The sequence below is a fragment of the Hypanus sabinus genome, chromosome 7, assembly GCF_030144855.1.
Source record: "Hypanus sabinus isolate sHypSab1 chromosome 7, sHypSab1.hap1, whole genome shotgun sequence".
Classification (NCBI taxonomy): Eukaryota; Metazoa; Chordata; class Chondrichthyes; order Myliobatiformes; family Dasyatidae; genus Hypanus; species Hypanus sabinus.
The window spans coordinates 148,463,431-148,481,704 of record NC_082712.1 but is presented as its reverse complement, the minus strand read 5'-3'; the positions used below and the strand labels follow the sequence as shown (position 1 = coordinate 148,481,704).

Sequence of the window (18,274 nt, the reverse complement as noted above, 5' to 3'; positions counted from 1 at the left end):
TGTTCCTGATATAACAGTAGTGGTGCCTTTGCAATCGAGGCCAGAAGACTGCGACTAGCGGGGCACTGTCTACGCCACCCTGAGCTACTTGCCAGCCTAGTCATCACATGGGTGCTCAAGCATGGGAGGATGAACCCTGGGCACCCTCCCATGACTGTGGTCAACACACTCCTAGAAGATAGCGGCATGGCTAATGTAGATGAACTGAACACACTGATGAGGGAGAGGGAGGAGTGGAGAGTCTGTCATTGTGTGCGACAGCTGCCCCCTAGGACTGAGGCAACATAGTAGTAGTAGTAGTAGTAGTTTGCATAAAGGGGAGGTAAAAGCCATAATTTAAAAGTCTATTTGATCACTATGGCAACTTACTTGGGATAAGGAAAAGAAAGGATGGCATTCGTATAGAATTCAGAGGATGGTAGGAATTCAACTGGGAGATGAGTGTAAAAGGAGGGAAGAAGTACTGGACATACTAGGTTAAATAGTTCCCTGTTCAAAATTGCATAATACATAATGCATAATACAGTCATTTGTAGGGAGTGCGCTTGTCAAAAAACAGTGACATATATTGTTTAAGTGCAGTTCCGATGAGATGCAAATGAAACATCTAATTGATAAATTGAGATTTTTGAGACAGAGCACAGTTTAACATGGAAAGTGTTTTAGGTTGTCACTGCCATTGTAATGTGCATAAGAGTGTATTTGACTTTCTCAAAAGCATTGGACTTCTTGATTATATTTGAGTTGTTTTGAGGTGGGGGAATTTCAGAGATGTACTTCCTGATGTGCCCCACACTTCAACTCAGTAGGTGACAATAATGCACCTAATGTTGTTCTGCCAACCACCATTAAACTTTCCAAGAAAATTCCTCCTGCCTTGTGCTTCTCAGCGGGTGGGAGGGCTGCGTATATTTTGCATCTACAAGTCAAGGCAGCATGTTGCTTGGCTTCGAATCCTACTTGGACGATGGGGTATCGCTGACATATTGTGTCCCCAAAGCTCCAACTGACAGTGGAGGACCTGTTCCTTTCTTGAGTTCATTCCTTCTTCACCTCAGGAGCAGTGGTTTTTAGGATGCATCAATCACTTAACCAATTATCGCCACCTCACGCTGGCTGGTGAGGCAGCACGTATTGCAAAGACCACATTCAACAAGGCTAAATATGGTGCCTGAAAGTTGTGCACTGGGGGATTAAAGCCTCTTAAAGCTTGTTTCAATACGGTGGTATCAATCCAATACAATCTGCAAGAATTGCATCAGATTGCCATTAAATGGCAAGAGCGGTAAAGCTGGAGACCAATTCTGCCAGGTGCCACGCACAATCAAATTTTGTTTAACTGCCCCTTTGGATAAGTATACCAGCGAACAGGCTGCAAAGGCTGGAAACACACGGTAAAATCTCCGGTCAGAAGAACCAAAGCAAATACTTCAAAAAAGGTGGACACAAAGTTAACTCAAACTTCAGTTCACTTTGAGAATGGGCTTTCACGTGGAAGTGAAATTGGAGCAGCTTCTCTGAAAGCTGTGCATTCATTTCCAGGAGACCATCTGTTGTCGGAATGAATGTGCATAGTTTACCTTGTCTTAATCCCTTCGAACCTGGAGTCAATATAGTGGTTATTTTCTCAATGGATTGATGAAAAATGGCATTGTGTAAGGAAACAAATAGCAAGCACTGGTTTTGCATTAGACTGATGAAGGTTCTCTTGAACTTGGCCCTGTGTTAAATTTGCCTCAATATATTGCGTGATTAGCAAGACTAAGTCTCTTTCATCAGCTGGCTCACATCGCACTAAGTGACAGGAATGCATAAGCAGTGATGTCCCAAAATTTTCCGCATTCCTGGTGAACTTCAGTGATTGGAAGGTAGTTAGCAACACATTGAAAAAAGGAATGAAAAGGAGGAAACAGACAACTTGAACTAATGTCTGTTGTTGGAAAATTGCTAAAATCAGTTTTTAATGATGTACTAACAGAACACACAGTAAATTACAACATAGGCCAGAGTCTATATGGCAAGCAGCCACAAAACTACTAGGAAAATATGCATTGCTGTTAAATGTTTTGAAGTATGGTTGCTAACATTTATTAATGGAGACAGTGAGACACAATCAGCAAAGCATTTTGTGCTAGACCTCTATAACAATTGCTGAAGGTGGAATAGTATTCATTTCTGGATACCACACTTTGGACAGAATGTCAAAACTTTTACAAGGCTACAGAAGAGCTTTACTGGAACGTGGCAAGGAATGAGCAATTAGTTGTACTAAAGATTCTACTATCCTGAGAACTGAAAGGCACTCGGCCTGAAACGTCAACTAATTTTCCCCTCCATAGCTGCTGCCTGACTTGCTGAGTTCTTCCAACGTATTGTGTGTGTTGCTCAAGATTTCCAGCAGCTCTTATGTTTACAAAGAAAATTTGCTGTCATTCAAAATTAGCAATTGATAATATAAATGTGACGAGGTTGTTTCCAGTGGTGGTGGGCAGTGAGGGTAGAGCGGTCAGAAACCAGTGGCCAAAACAAGCAGAAGTAACTATGGAGCTAGTTGTGTATGACCAGGAGTGCATTGTATGGGTTTTGCAGCATGGTATAATTTTTGGATCTGCATTCAGAGGCTTGCATTACCGATCCAGATGCATACACACGGTTAATGCAACGCTATTATAGCTTGGAGTTCAGTGTGCAATTCCATCGTCACCTGTAAGGAATTTGCACATTCTCCCCTTGGCCATGTGCATTTCCTCCTGGTGATCTGGTTTCCTTCTACAGTCCACAGACATAGTAGGTTAATTGGTCTTTGTAAATTGTCCTATGATTGGGCTAGTGTTAAATAAACATGCCTTGTTGGGCCAGAAGGGACAGTTCCACATTGTATCTCTAAAAAAATAAAAATACCAAATTTTAATTCCGATACGTACACAAGCCTGCAATTAGCACCTAGTATCTGTAAAGGTAGCTTTGAAACTACATGGATTTCTGGAAAACCCCATCTGGTTCTCAGAATTTCCCTAGTTTAGGGCCAATGCAGGGTAGATAACTTACACTGTTGTTGGATAGTGGAACATGGATATTTTCACAGTCACAATCCGGGCAGGTACATTTCCAGACCGAGTTGATAACACTCATTCTTCTTCATGGAGAATGACAGTAATTTAAACAAGCAGAGAAGGAGATGTAGGTCTATAGTGGGAGAAGGATGCTAATTCAATAACAGAAAATATTTGTGAATAATTCTGTGATATTTCATCATACTAACTTCCATTTTAATGGTGAGTCCTATAATATTATTTTTTTTCTTCTTGGAAGATAACTAATCTAGAGGCAAAGAAAATGAAATGTTCCATTCATTCTCAAATCTGCTGTTGTAAAAGGAGAGAAAGAGTTATGGGACAAACTTTTTATTGAATGAGAATTGGATATATTTTGGTCTTACAGTCAAAAATATGAATATAAATGTCAAAATACATGTATTCAACATTTTTGTCAATATGGAGACAGCTGCGTAAAAGTATCACAGACATCATAAGACACAATACAAAGAATGGAATCAGTATACCTATGTCATCCTAAAGATCATATGATGAAGCAAGGAAGGAGAATGAGCTGAAATGGGAGTAAAAACTGTGCCCTAAGTAGACAAAAACAAGATGAAGAGAAGAGATCAAATAATAAATAATTAGAAACTATACAAAACAGACAGATCAGAGAGATTCTAACAGTAAACATATGATAATTATATTGGTAAATATATTACTACCTAATTTCTCCCAGGATTCACCTCCGTAAGAGTGAACCATCTAGTTCATCATAGTGTTTGACTTTTTTTTATAAGTATTCAGATCACTTATCATTCCTAAGGTGCCTGTCAAATTCCAAGAATTCCCAGATATGCGACATTACATAGAAGTACACCAGGACTGAAGACAATTGGTATTCAACATCCGTAAACACGTTCCTTCAATTGTAACTAGAGACCGATTTTACTATTTTACAGATGCTATCTGACCTGCTGAGTATTTCTGCCACATCCTGTTTTTATTCCACCCGCTGGAAAGATTTCCCCAATTTCAATTGACTTCAGGTTTACTCTGTTTCTTGGCATTAGAACTGATACAGCATTATAGCTTGCTGCACCCAATCCAAACCATACTAGCTTCTCTCATTGCCAACTATTCTGGAGAATACAACTCAAGAGCAACTTTTTGTGACCATTTGTCAGATTAATCAGCGTGTTTTTTTTTGACATTCTGATAAAACTGGTTATTGCTAATTTTATTAAGTAAACACCTATCTGGTGATTTAATCTATCACTATAATTTGGTTGTTGCGAATTTGATGATATTACTTTTTCTTTCAACAATTTTAATGTATTGCCCCTGTATCCAAAATCCTGATTGAAACAAAATTCATTACATTCTGTGTTCTGTTTTATAAAGGTGTGTAGCAATTTCAATCACAGTGTTTAATAGTTCACGAGTAATAGAAACACAAATTCACATACATAGTCCCAGATTTAAAAAATGATTCTATGTGGTAGTTTCAACAATGTGTAATCTGCATGCAATTTATTAAATTAACAACATTATTTATAAGGATATAAAAAATTGAACAATTAACAAATTTAAGAGCACAGATATAATTATATTTCTAAGTAAAATTGCAAAATAAAAGCAAATGTAATTAAATCAATTGGCTCTCTGTATATGAGATAGAAGAGGTTTGGTTTTTAAGATCTCTATATAATGGCTGCAGAAAAGCAGCCATGTCAAAAATAAGTCCAAGTAGTTTTTCAAAATAATTAAATATTATATGTATATCCTGTCACTTTTCAAAAGTGTGTAACAGCCAAAAGCTGCATACGTTTCAACAGTCATTCCAATACAGTGTGAGTTCAAACACAGGATTTCTTAAATTGCTAAGTTATCGTAATGGGGGCATATCCACACACATGCTTGCGAGATGAAAATGTGAAAATTCATATCATATTATGACTACTGACTACTAAACATGATAACTCTGTTTCTGAAGCATAAAGCTATGTGTCAAAGACAACCTGGAAGTCCACCGCAGGAACTGGCAGTTACAAACATCAAAATGCAAAAAAATCTCTACAACTATCGATGCTGAATAGATGAATAAATTCCTTCATGCTTTTTCTCCCATTTTAATTGATGTGTTTTCTCTCTATGTATGCTAATGTTGAAAAATCATCATTATAACTATCGTTTGTTGGAAAAATAAACATAAAGAAGAAATATGGTGTCAGGTATGGACTTCTATGATTGTTTGTACACCTTATAAGGCTGATTCATATTCAATAATCCTCTGATTTGCTGATTTAATGCCTGTCCTTTGATCAGAAATATCCTCTCCTCGCTCCTTTGGCCTAAAGTCTTCATTTATACTGCTACTTGCATCCATCTTAATTTCAGTGGAGTCACGTTCGGTTACCCTTTCATCATCTGTCTCAAGAATGCACTTGGATCCTCGGAGACTCTGGTTTCGTTCTGCTGCTTGTTGCAGGGCAAATAGTACAGCGTCATGGACGCTGCTGAAAGTGAAGCTCTGGTTTGTTGCTTTGAAATAACCGAGTTGCTGTATAGTCTTTAAAACTCCACCTGAACAGCCAGCAAGAATGAAGCCAATGCCCACACTCTGATATTTCTTAAATAGATAAATTAATGCATTAGTCCCTTCATCATCCACAAAGCTAACTGACCTGCAGTCCAAAATAACAGTATGAACAACTGAAGTTTGTTTGGATATTCTACGCCTATATGAGGCGGTATGATTGATTCGCCTCAGAGCACTTTCATCCATTGAAAGGAACTGCGTCGATTCTATTAACATGTGATATTTATCTTCCACACTGTATAATTCATTATTGCTTCCTGAATTTCCTCCATTCCAAAGGTAACGATTCACCTTGACTTTTAAACAGGACAATAAATAATCGACATTCCCATAGTAAATAGAATCAAATATTTTTATAATTTTAATGCCAACTATTTCTTTAGCAGTTTTCTCCGCGGACAAATCTACATAGTTTTCTGTATTGGGAATATGACCCAAAATGGCAATAGAAGGTCTTTGTAGTCTGTTTAGAGTGAGCAAAATGGAAAAAATTATGCCTACTCCTAAACCAATGTCTACGCCTAAAAGACAAACAGCCAAAAATGTTACCATTCCAACCACAAACTCATATTTGTGCTTCTTACATGCAAAACGGTATTTCCAGAAAAATTTGAAGTACCATCCCAGATTTGAAATTACAATGGCAGCAAGAACTGCTTTTGGCACTAATAGAAGCACTGATCCTGCACAAAGGAGAGCTATAAGACTTAGGCCAGCTGCTACCAATCCTGCAGCTTGCGTTTGACCACAGGCCTTTTCCTGTACCACGGTTTGTTCCCAAACCCCAGACGCAGCAAAAGTACCCAGAAATGATAGCAGCAGATCACAGACCCCCAACACAATGGTCTCCTGGTGCGGATGATAACTTCGGTTGTGCTTTTTGGAATTCTCATTCCCCAACGAGATGCTGACCGCAAAGGTTACAAGTGCAAGGGCAACAGCATCTGCTGCAACACTGGATATTGAGGAGAAAGAAGGAAGGGTGGGTTGTGGCAAAGTAAATGGGTAATCATTTATCAGTCTGATATTATAGCTGTGCTCTAGTTCAAACCAGAATGTCAAAAACATAGAAATAGCTATTGCAATAAACTCTACAGGTATAAGATGCTTACTATAAATGTAGTTTATTACTTTAAAAGGTGTCAGAAATGCCAAAGTTGTCAAACCTGTAATCACTGAGGCAACGTTTATCTTACTAGCGTTTGCAATTATGTCTTTGAAGGTATAAATGAGCGATAAGGGACCATGATGAAAAGGCCCATCAATACCAAGTAATACAGTGAGGAAGATGATTATTAAGTGCAAAGCTGTTCCAGCTCTGAAGCCAAGCATAACAGGCTTGGAGATGTAAGTCCTTAGGAAACTGAGGCGACAAATTCCCATCAAAATTAAAATAACTCCAGAAAGACAAGTGAGCGTAGCCAAATGCAGTTCTCTTGAACATTTTGGAGAACAGTTGCTGTCAGAAGCAGGCTCTTGAGTTTCAATATGGCTCGTGCTCTTGGCAATGAGAAGAGCAGTGACTGCAGATGTTCCGTAGGACAGATGTTGAGTTGTGCCAAGAAGACAATATAAGATGGTGGTAACAAAACTCGTGTAGAGTCCATTAACAGCTGGCTCTCCAGCACATACTGCAAAAGCAAGGGACAGAGGAGTTGTGAGTAGACCCACATTAATTCCAGACAGTAGATCTCCTATAATCCATGTTTTTACTTGATAAGTGGAAAACCATCTAAAAATAGGAAAAATTCGCCGTATTAATTTTTTAAAATTGTATGAAACAGGCAATGTTAGTTCAGATGCTTTTCTCTCATATTCGCACAATTTTTCTGCATTATAGTGATCTATGCGATGAAAGTAAGGAATGCCACCAGTATATGAAACTCTATGTGGTGTCTTTGCAGCAAAAGAGTAGTTTCTGTCGGTTCTGACCAGTGGGATGTTTGAACCAGATGCATCAGCATTTCTGTCACTGGACCAAAAGGACTCCGAACTTCCAAGCATATTCTTCAGCTCTCCAGTCACCCCTTCCCTTCTTCACATTATGTTTACCGTTCTCTCCATTGATTATTTCTCATATACGTTTTCGCTTTTCAAATACCTACAAAGAAATGAAAATTACAAATAAATCAAGCATACTTTTGCTCATTTTAGTGTAACTTTGTTATTCAATCCAATAATTTCAGCAAACAAATCTCGGTACTCTTCAATTTCCCAAACTATTTGCCTGGAATTGGCAGACAGCATTCAGAGGTACGAAAACATACATCACCTCAATGATCCAGTCATCCCTCTGGCAGGAACTTAATTTTCAATGCCGGTCATTATCAGATGTCAGTTCAACAGGATGTCTCTCATCTTTCACCTGCCACAATATCAGCCAAACAGCAGGAAGGAGAAAGAACAAACTTTAATTTACAGGTCAGTCAATAAAAGTCATACTCATATATGATCAAGAAAAGTCTTAAAAATCACAAGCAAGCTTTCAAAAAATAAAAAAGACATATTTTGAAATATTTGAATGGGATACACACAAAATTAGATTTTATTTTTGTGCCAGCAGTTTCGCAATAGAAGGCATGATTGTTGTTGAGGGAGTAACTGTTTCTGATGCTCAAGATTCCAAAATTAGAGGTATTGTATCTTACACCTTTTGGTAAAAGGAAGGGGAAATCTTGCCCCTTCTACTTCTATACAGAGATAGGAAGGGGCAAGATTTCAAAATAAGGATGAGAATATAAAAATTGTTATGGCTTAACCAGGAGCCAACGTAAGTCTGAAAATACAGTGATGTTGGTAAAGATCTAGGAGGCCAGTGAAGAAGGGAAAAGTTTTAAAAACTGCAGATGTGAACATTTTTAATTAAAAGCAGGCAGCATTTGTGGATAGATGGAAGGTCATCAATATGAAAAGTTTAATCTGTTTCTCTCCGTACGGACTGCAGGGTGAATTGGAAGAGATTTGGCTGGAGATATCCAAGGCATGAATGAGTGCATCAACAGTCATTGAGCTGAGGCTGGGGCCGAACCAAGAATTTTACTACGCTGCAAGTAGCTCAAGTTAGTGATGTGTGTGGATATACGATCAGAAGCTCATATCTCTATTACATGCAACACCAAAGCTGTGAATGGCTGCTTCAGACTCGGGGGTGTCAAGATGAGGGAAATCTCAGCAGTTTTCAAGAGTGGAACGGAAGAAAGGAAGATCTTAGTCTTTACAGTATCCAGCAGGAGGAAATAGTTCATCCAGTACTGTGTATTGTACACCAAGCTGTAGTCAATAAACAATAGCTTGACATACATATTCCAGATGTCCAGAGCCAAAAAGATTGCATCAGCTGTAGACCTATTGCAACGAAAGGTGAATCAAAGTGAGTCAGGTCCTTACCAAAGCAGGAGTTGATCTGAGCTATTACCAACTTCTGGAAGAACTTCATTATGATAACTGATAAGGGTTTCTGGATGGCTCTTCTTGGGCACTAGTACAATTGATAATACCCTAAGGCAGGTGGAACCTCGGACTGCACGTGAGAGGCTGAAGAGGTCCCTGGACACTCCAGCAGCTGGTTAGCGTAGGTTTTTAGCCCTGGAACAGGTGTGCAGTCAGGGCCTGATGCTTGTGAGGGTTTCACCCTCCTGAGTGATGTCCTGATGTCAACCTGAAGACTGACATCACTCACAGCATCATCAGGTGCAGTGGGGACTAAAGCAAGTGTGTTGTAATTCTCCCTCTCGAAGTGTGTATAAAAGACATTAAACTCATCAGCTGGAGATGCATCGTTGTCACCTTGTAGGAGGTGACGGCAGACGAGCCCTGCCACAGCTGTTGAGCAGTTATTGGTGTCTCCAGTTTCGTCTGGGATTACCTCGTCATTTTCTCCACAGCCTTCAGGAGGTTGAACCTGGACTTCGTCATAGAATCATAGTAAACCACAGCACAGAAACAGGCCCTTTACCCCTTCTAGTCCATGCAGAACTATTAATCTGTTTTGTTGCATCAACTTGTACCTAGACCATAGATCTCCACGCCCCTCCCATCCATATACCTACCCAAATCTGTCTTAAATGTTGAAATCTAGCCCACATCCACCACTTCCCTTGGCAGCTCATTCCACACTACCCTCTGAGTGAATAAGTTCCCTCTCACCTTCCTTAGTCATTTCACTTTTCACCATTAATCTGTGGCCTCAAGTTCTAGTCTCATAAAACCTCACTAGAAAAATCCAGCTTGCATTTATCCTATCTACATCCTTCATAATTTTGTACTTCTATAAAATCTCCCCTCAACCTTCTACGTTCAAAGGAATAAAGTTCTAACCTAATCAACCTTTCCTTATATCTTAAGTACTTCAAGTCCTGGCAATATCCTTGTCAATTTTCTGAGCACTCTTTCAATCTTTTTGACATCTTTCCTGTAGCTAGGTGACCAAAACTGCACACTATGCTCCAAATTAGACCTCACCAACATCTTATACAACTTCAACACAACATCCCAACTCCTGTACTCAATACTTTGACTTATGAAGACAAACATGCCAAAAGCTTCCTTTTCCAAACGTGTCACCACTTTCAAGGAATTACGGATCTGTATTCCCATTTCCATCTCTTCTACCACATCCCTCAGTGTCTTACCACTCACCCTTGTTATCCAAAAGTGCAATATCTTTAATTTGTCTGCATTAAATCACATCTGCTATTTTTTCAGCCCACTTTTCCAGCTGATTCAGATCCCACTGCAAGCTTTACTAGTTTTTCTCGCTATCCCAACCTTGGACTCATTGCAAATTTAGTTATCCAGTTTACCATATTATCATCCAGGTCATTGACATAGATAACAACCAACAATGGACCCAGCACCAATCCCTACAGAAGGCCTCCAGTCAGGGAGGCAACCATCTACTACCACTCTCTGGCTTCTTCTGTGAAGCCAACCTCCAATCCAATTTACTACCTCATCTTGAATGGCAAGCAAATAAATCTTCTTAACTAACTTTTCATGCAGGACCTTATCCATGTAGACAACATCAACTGTCTTGCCTTCATCAATGTTCCTGGTAACTTCCTTGAAAAACTCTACAAGATTAGTTGGACATGACCTACCACACACAAAGCCATGTTGACTCTTCCTAATCAGTCCTTATCTATCTAAATACTTATACATTCAGTCCCTTAGAATACCTTCCAACATCTTAACCACTACTGAGATTAGGCTCACCAGCCTATAATTTCCTTGCTTATTCTTAGAGCCCTTCTTAAACAATGGAACAAGGTTTGCTGTCCTTCAATCCTCCGTCACCTTGGTTAAGGATATTTAAATATCTCTGCTAAGACCTCTGCAGTTTCTGCATTAGCCTCCCACAGGGTCTGAGGGAACATCATGTCATTATCTACACTAATTTGCTTCAAGACAGCAAATACCTCCTCCTCTATAACCTGCATGTGGTCCATGATTTTACTGATGCTTTGCCTCATTTCTAGAGACTCTGCTTCTATCTCCCGAATAAACACAGATGCAAAAGATCCATTTAAGATCTCCCATCTATTTCAGTTCCACATCTAGATTACCACTCTGATCTTCCAGAGGACTGATTCTGCCCCTCTCTATCCTGTTGCTCTTAATATATTTGTGGAAGCCCTTAGGATTGTCCTTCACTTTGTTTGCTTGAGGAAACTCATGACTTCCTTTAGCCCTCCTGAATTTCTTCTTAAGTATTCTCTTGCATTTCTTATACTCCTCAAGTACCTCATTTGCTCCTACCTGCCTATATCTGCTGTACACCTCCTACTTTTTCTTAAACAGAACCTCAATATCTCTTGATAACCAAGGCTCCCTAAACTTGTTACTCTTGCCTTTTATTCTGATAGGAGCATACCATCTCGGTACTCTCAAAATTTTACTTTTGAAGCCCTCACACTTGCCAAGGACACCTTTGCCAGAAAGCAACCTGCCCCAGCCCACACTTGTCAGATCCTTTCTAACACCATCAAATTTGGCCTTTCACCAATTAAGAATCTTAACCTGAGGACCAGACCAACCTTTCTCCATAATTATCTTGAAACTAATAGCATTATAATCGCTAGATGCAAAGAGTTCCCCTACACAATTGTCGGTCACCTGCCCTGTCTCTTTCTCTAATAGATCTAGTATTGCACTCTCCCTAGTTGGAACCTCTGTGTATTGAATAAGGAAACTTTCCTGAACACATTTGACAAGCTCTATCCCATTCAGCCTTTTTACAGTATGGGAGTCCCAGTCAATATGGGGAAAGTTAAAATCACCTTCTGTCATCATTTTATGTTTCTTGCCACAGCCTGTAATCTCTCTACAATTTGCTCTGCTAAATCCCAAAGACTATTGGGTGGTCTATGATATAATCCCAATAACGTGGTCATCCCTTTCTTATTCCTCAGTTCCACCTATATAGCCTCAGAAGACGAGATTTCTATTCTGTCCTGTCCAATCAATGTTGTGACATTATCCATGACTAGTAATGCCCTTAAATCACTCCCATTCTATCATGTCTTAAACAATGGAACCCTAAAACATTGTGCTGACAGACCTGCTCCTCCTGTAACCAAGTCTCTCTAATGGCTACAATGTCACAATTCCACATGCTGATCCATGCCCTAAGCTCACCTGCCTTTTCTACAATACTCCTTGTGTTGAAATATAGACAACTCAGCACACTGGTCCCACCATGCTCAATCTTTCGATTGCTAAACTTTAATGCAAGCTCAGCGACGTCTTTGCTCACAACTATTCCACTGTTACCTCTGGCACTCAGGTTACCATCCCCCTGTAACTCGTTTGCTTCCCCTCCACCCCCCCCCCCCCCATGCAGCCCTAGAGGCAGAAGAAAACCTTCTTGCAGGGATATTAGTCCCTCTCCAGTTCAGGAGCAAACCAGCACTTCTACACAAGTCCCATTTTCCCTGGAAGAGAGCCCATGGATACATAAATCTGAAGCCTTCCCTCCTGCACTATCTCCTTAGCCACATGTTAAACTGTATGATCTTCCTACTTCTGACCTCACTAGCACATGGTATGAGTAGCAGAGCTGAGATCACAACCCTGGAGATCCTCTCCTTTAACTTAGCAGCTAACTCCCAGACCTCACTTTTCAGGACCTCACCACCCTTCCTATCCTTGTTGTTATCAACAAGGACCATGACCTCTGGCTGCTCTCCCTCCCACTTAAGGATGTTGTAGACTCAATCTGGGACGTCCCTGACCATGGCACCTGGGAGGTAACATACCATCTAGGAATTTCATTCACATCCACAGAACCTTCTGTTTGCTCCCCTAACCAAAGAAATCCCTTATCACCAGGGATCACCTCTTCTTCCCCCCCCCCCCCCCCACTTCCCGTCTGAGCCATAGAGCCAGACTCAGTGCCAAAGAAATGAACACTGTGATTTTCCTCTGCTAGGGCAGTCCCCCGCACCAACAGTATTTAAAGCACTGCACCTCTTCTCAATCTCTGGATTGCCAATGTTTCTGGATTCATTCTCAGGAGCAAAAGAGAAGTGAAGAAAGATTTTGTGCTGGAACTCAGCAGATAAGTTATCAGTGCAAAGACAATCGAGGCTTTTGAAAGGAAATTGGGCAGGCCCTTGAGAGAGTATATTTTTCAGGGGTAGGGCAAAGACCAGGGGCCTGGGTAGATTATTGCACAGTAATAAAAAGCTGGAGTGGGTAGGCCCCCGCTGTGCGGTGGCAATTCTATCATTCTAATTACAAGAGGAGCAGGCTTTTTTAGAAGCTCACAGGATGAAGCAATGTGCCAGAAATCAGATCAGTTGATCAGATGAAGTATTAAGGCAATTCAGGTATAGGGCAAGTCCAGGCAAGAAAACATTAAAGATTCGGCTGCTCTCTGTCCGATAGAAAACATCTAAATAGTAAAAAAAAACAAAATTAAAGTTCTTTTGGCTGCAAACCTGCCCACCGCCAGCTTTTACTGGTCTCAACCTGAAATGTCAAGTGTTTTCTCCCGTCACTGATGCTGCCTGACTTGCTGAGTTTCTCCAGCATTGTGAGTATGCTGCTCAAGATTTCTGGCATCTGCAGGATCTCCTGTGTTTGACCGGCACGGTTGGCATTGGCTGGAAGCTTCAGCTAAAACAGTATGTGGGTCCAAGTGATGCAATCAGAAAACAACTTTGACAATGCCATTAGGTTTTTGTTTGTTTGAGGTTAACTTAAGTCCGAAAGTAAAAATTTTGTTAAAATGGCATCCAAAATAAACGGATAAGGAGCTCCCAAACTTGAATTTATACCTCATGCACCAGTCCTGCTACATGGCCAGGCTTAAAGTCAGTTGAAGCATTCAGCAAACACACAAGCTCCACTCTTGTCACCACTGTGAACAAAATCATTAAATCATTATTCCTTTATTTCTGCACTTACCCATTTCTTTAGGCTTCTTTGGACTGTTGTTTTTGCTCATCAGCATAACTGTACTGGTGCTCGTGTTAACATAGAGAAAGTTGAAGTAAGCCTTTGTAACATGGCTGTGAAGTCCAAACTAGGTGTCCCAAATAAGGACTAGCATGGAGACCACGAGAATCCTTGCCAAAAATAGATATGATATATAGTAGCTCAATCTATTAAGGTAGTATTGGCCTTTACAACTGGGAACCTATCGAATGTCCACTGCCAAAATTCTACAAAGATCTTACCCATTGATCCTGGAAGTAAAATTAATATAATTTATAATTTACAAAATGATGCCATGTGTCTACTTATCCTGTTCATTGGTCATTTAAAAGTTTGAATATATTGTTTAATTAGGCATTCTGTTTTTTTGAGTCATTTAAATTAAAGTGCACAACAAAATTCTTTAACAAAACAGCAAATTGAAATTACAGTCCTTTTCGCATTCCCCATTTACTACTCGGTTTTAGCAGCTGATTTCAGATGAGCATTGGGTTTGCTTTCCTATTGGCAGCAGGTGGTAGCTGCCCTCGTGGGACTTAGCAGCCTGTGAAAGTAACCCTTCAATCGGCAGCAGTGGGGTGGTACTCAGCACTACCAATCACCGGGCAGAGATACTAGGCAAATTCTGTTCAGTCTCTGTTCTCGATTCTATCAAGTCTGCAGCGCTAGATAGAAGCTGCTAATTCTCCCAACAGAAGATTAGAAGCAGGAGCCACCCTGGCTGTATCAGTGACAGAGACTCTTTGAAGTTAGTAACCAGATCTGTTTGTAACTATGGCTCTTTACATCAGGGAAACCAATTAAATCCACTCCAAAATTCTACTTATTAGAGAATTACATATTACAAACTATATCACAGCTAATATTTAAAAAATACAAAGTGGGATCTGTTCTCACTTCTGCTGCCTCCCTTCTTATTCCCTGACCAAACTTAAAAATATTCCAACTGGCCTTGCATCCTTGCTGTTTTTGCTCCTATTTCTCTCATTTCTTCTCCAAATCCCTCTTATCCATCTCTTGTTTTCACCTCCTATTTTCTCAACACTATTTCCAATAAACTGCTGATCACCCAGTCTTCCTTTTTGTTTGCCATATTAGTGAAAACCTGTCCTCAGATTCTGTACTCCTCATATTGAAATTTGACGCCAGTGCATCCCATTAAAAGAAACAAGGATTAACTCCTCTGTAATTGCAATATCACCACCTCTATCTCTGTTCTGATGAAGGGTCTTTGACCAAAAACGTTGACCCTGTTTCTGTTTCCACATATGCTGCCTGGCCCAGCATTTTCTGTTTTTATTTCTTTCTCCATAGTGTTCCTCCCAATCCTTTAGCATGCTGCCACCTCCTTAGCCTCTTCCAATCTTTAACTTTGCACTATGTTTGAGGCCCACAAATATTTGAGGGATTTGGGATAATGTCTTCCAATTCTTGGTCAACCCTCTGTTGACCACGTGGGCACGTCACACTCTTACCATCTACTACTTCACCATTCAACTCGGCAGGACCACTAGCTTCCATCCCTACATCCCTCTCATTGCCAGAGAGTTGCTGGCAAAAGCTTCCCTTTCTATCCCCATTATCCCCAGTATCTATTCTGGACCACCTCCCAATCCTCATTTGCATGTTCGGCCTCATTGATACCATCAAAAACAATGTCATTCCCACCGCGTTCATACTTTTGAACCATCATCTCTTTTGTATCCCTTTCTTCTTCCACGTCCTCAGACTGTTACTCCTTTCTCTCGCATTATTTTGTTACTGTCACTTCAGCATTTCTTAGGCTGATGTTTTTCATGCCGTATCACTAGGTGACAAGTTAGTGTCTCACATATTATGAGGAAATTGTTATTGTGTAAACTAGCAATCAAAACCTGGTTTAATGGTTGAACCTAACATCTAAAGATCTGTACCATGTCCTTTACTGTCACGTACAATATTAATGATATGCTAAAGGTCCCTACATCTTTACAAGTCTATTTATATGCAAACGGCACTGTTAGAAGAACTTTGACAGAGTTTCTTTGGAATATGGTTAACGATTTTTTTAATCTGCCAAGCACCAAATCATTCCTAATTAGATCCAATTAAGGATATACCAAAAACAAAACCCTGGAATACTACAAACAATGGATTTGTTTGAATGCTTACTAGCTGGGACTAAAGCATGCTCCCGTAGAAGCGAAATGGCAAACAATCAGATAGAACAGTCCCATCAATGATTTATTCCATTTGGATAGGGAGGGGAAAGGGAGCAACATTGGCCAATTCACCCCTAAAGGATCCTGCTTCTTGACCACACGATATATGGCTGGGATGTGGAACCAACCAAATACATATCTATACAGATGGTAAATAACCTGAAAAGAAAACCAAGATAGAATAATAAGACAGTTTACATTTGGTAGTATTTTAATATTAGTTCATTCATTTTCATCTCAATCCAGCATTGAGAGATTAAACATTTCTAGTTTAATAAACTACCTCTGTCAGAGATTCAAAGGCCATGAACTTGCAGAAGTGGCACTAATTGTTCGATGTTCCAGCTTTCAGGTGGCCCTTTTCAATGTGCTGTGCAGCAATCCATTCCTAATCCAGGCACAGCATAATCCGGCTAGGAGGGGATGCAAATAGCACGGGGATTTAAAAATATCATCAGCACTGAAACCAGTGGAATATGCAAAACAAGATTCATAAATCATGCAGAGAGAGAGAGAGAAAGAGAAAATCAGAAAGGAGAGAAATATAAGTCAATGAATGTGGAAGGGTGTATGGTGCCTGAGCAAAGGATGAAATCAGTTTACCCTGATGTGTACTGGACTGGTGGAGAAGGTCAAGGGTAGTGAGGCCAGAGTGAGAGCAGGCCAGCCAATTAAACTGTAAAGCAACCAGCATTACAACAAATATGCCTTTACTCTCCCCAGTGCAGTGGAAAGCAGTGTTCTGAACATTAGTTACAGTATGCTAAATTAAAAGTACAGTTAGCAAGCAGATACTTCTTGCAGGGTCGACTGCAGCTGTAGTAAACACAAAGAAGAGCTGAGGTCTTGGACAGTGTATAGACCATAAGACTATAAGATATAGGAGCAGAAGTCATCCATTCGGCCCATTGGGTCTGTTCTACCATTCAATCATGGGCTGATCCACTTCATCCAGTCATCCCCACTCCCCTGCTTTCACCCCATTACCTTTGATGCCCTGGTTAATCAGGAAGCTATCTATCTCTGCTTTAAATACACCCAATGACTTGGTCTTCACAGCTGCTCATGGCAATGAATTCCACAGATTACCACCCTCTGACTAAAGTAATTTCTTCGCATCTCAGTTCAAAAAGGACATCCTTCAATCCTGAAGTCATGACCTCTTGTCCTAGAATCTCCTGCCATGGGAAATAACTTTGCCATATCTAATCTGTTCAGGCCTTTTAATGTTTGGAATGTTTCTGTGAGATCCCCCTCATTCTCCTGAACTCCGGGGAATACAGCCCAAGAGCTGACATTCCTCATACGGTAACCCTCTCATTCCTGGAATCATTCTTGTGAATCTTCTCTGAACCCTCTCCAATGCCAGTATATCCTTTCTAAAATAAGGAGGCCAAAACTGCACACAATACTCCAAGGGTGGTCTCACGAGTGCCTTATAGAGCCTCAACATCACATCCCGGCTGTTATATTCTATACCTCTAGAAATGAATGTCAACATTGCATTTGCCTTCTTCACAACAGAGGGTGAGGTAAGTGTATGGGACGAGGTAAATCGGTGGATTTATTATTTCTGAACTTTCTTCGATTACTGATCTGAGGCGAGTGGGGCAGGCGAAATGCTTTGGAAACGTGGACATTGTTGTGATGCTAGAAAGGTTGCGGTTAGTTTGCACATGGAAAGCCGACAGATGGGAATAATGATGGCTGGATAATCTGATTACATAATGTAGTCGTATCTTTGAGGATTAAATATTGGGCAGAAACTTAAGAAAAGTTCAACAGGAACACGTATCCACATGAGAGGGCAGGAGGAAAATGAATTTGTTGCCTCATCCCAAAGATGGCACCAGTGACAGTCCGGAACTTCCGCAGTGAAATGTCTGCCAAGATTGTGTTATTGGAGATGCAGCTAAGCCTTCTCGCAATATTCTTGCTTGCTGGCAAAATTGCATTTAAGCGATCCAGATGGTGGTGCCAATAGCAATATGGCA

General features: G+C 40.3%; 1 protein-coding gene across 1 annotated transcript; it reads right to left on the bottom strand.

Moving 5' to 3' along the window:
- Positions 1-5,301: 5,301 nt before the first annotated feature.
- Positions 5,302-7,644, bottom strand: LOC132396421 (prestin-like). The gene has a single exon (XM_059973959.1). The coding sequence runs from the start codon at positions 7,642-7,644 to the stop codon at positions 5,302-5,304; it is 2,343 nt and encodes a 780-aa protein (XP_059829942.1).
- Between the last annotated feature and the right edge of the window lie 10,630 nt (positions 7,645-18,274).

Coding starts and splice junctions, on each gene's coding strand:
- LOC132396421 (XM_059973959.1), bottom strand. CDS start 7,644: ATGCTTGGAAGTTCGGAGTCCTTTTGGTCCAGTGACAGAAATGCTGAT.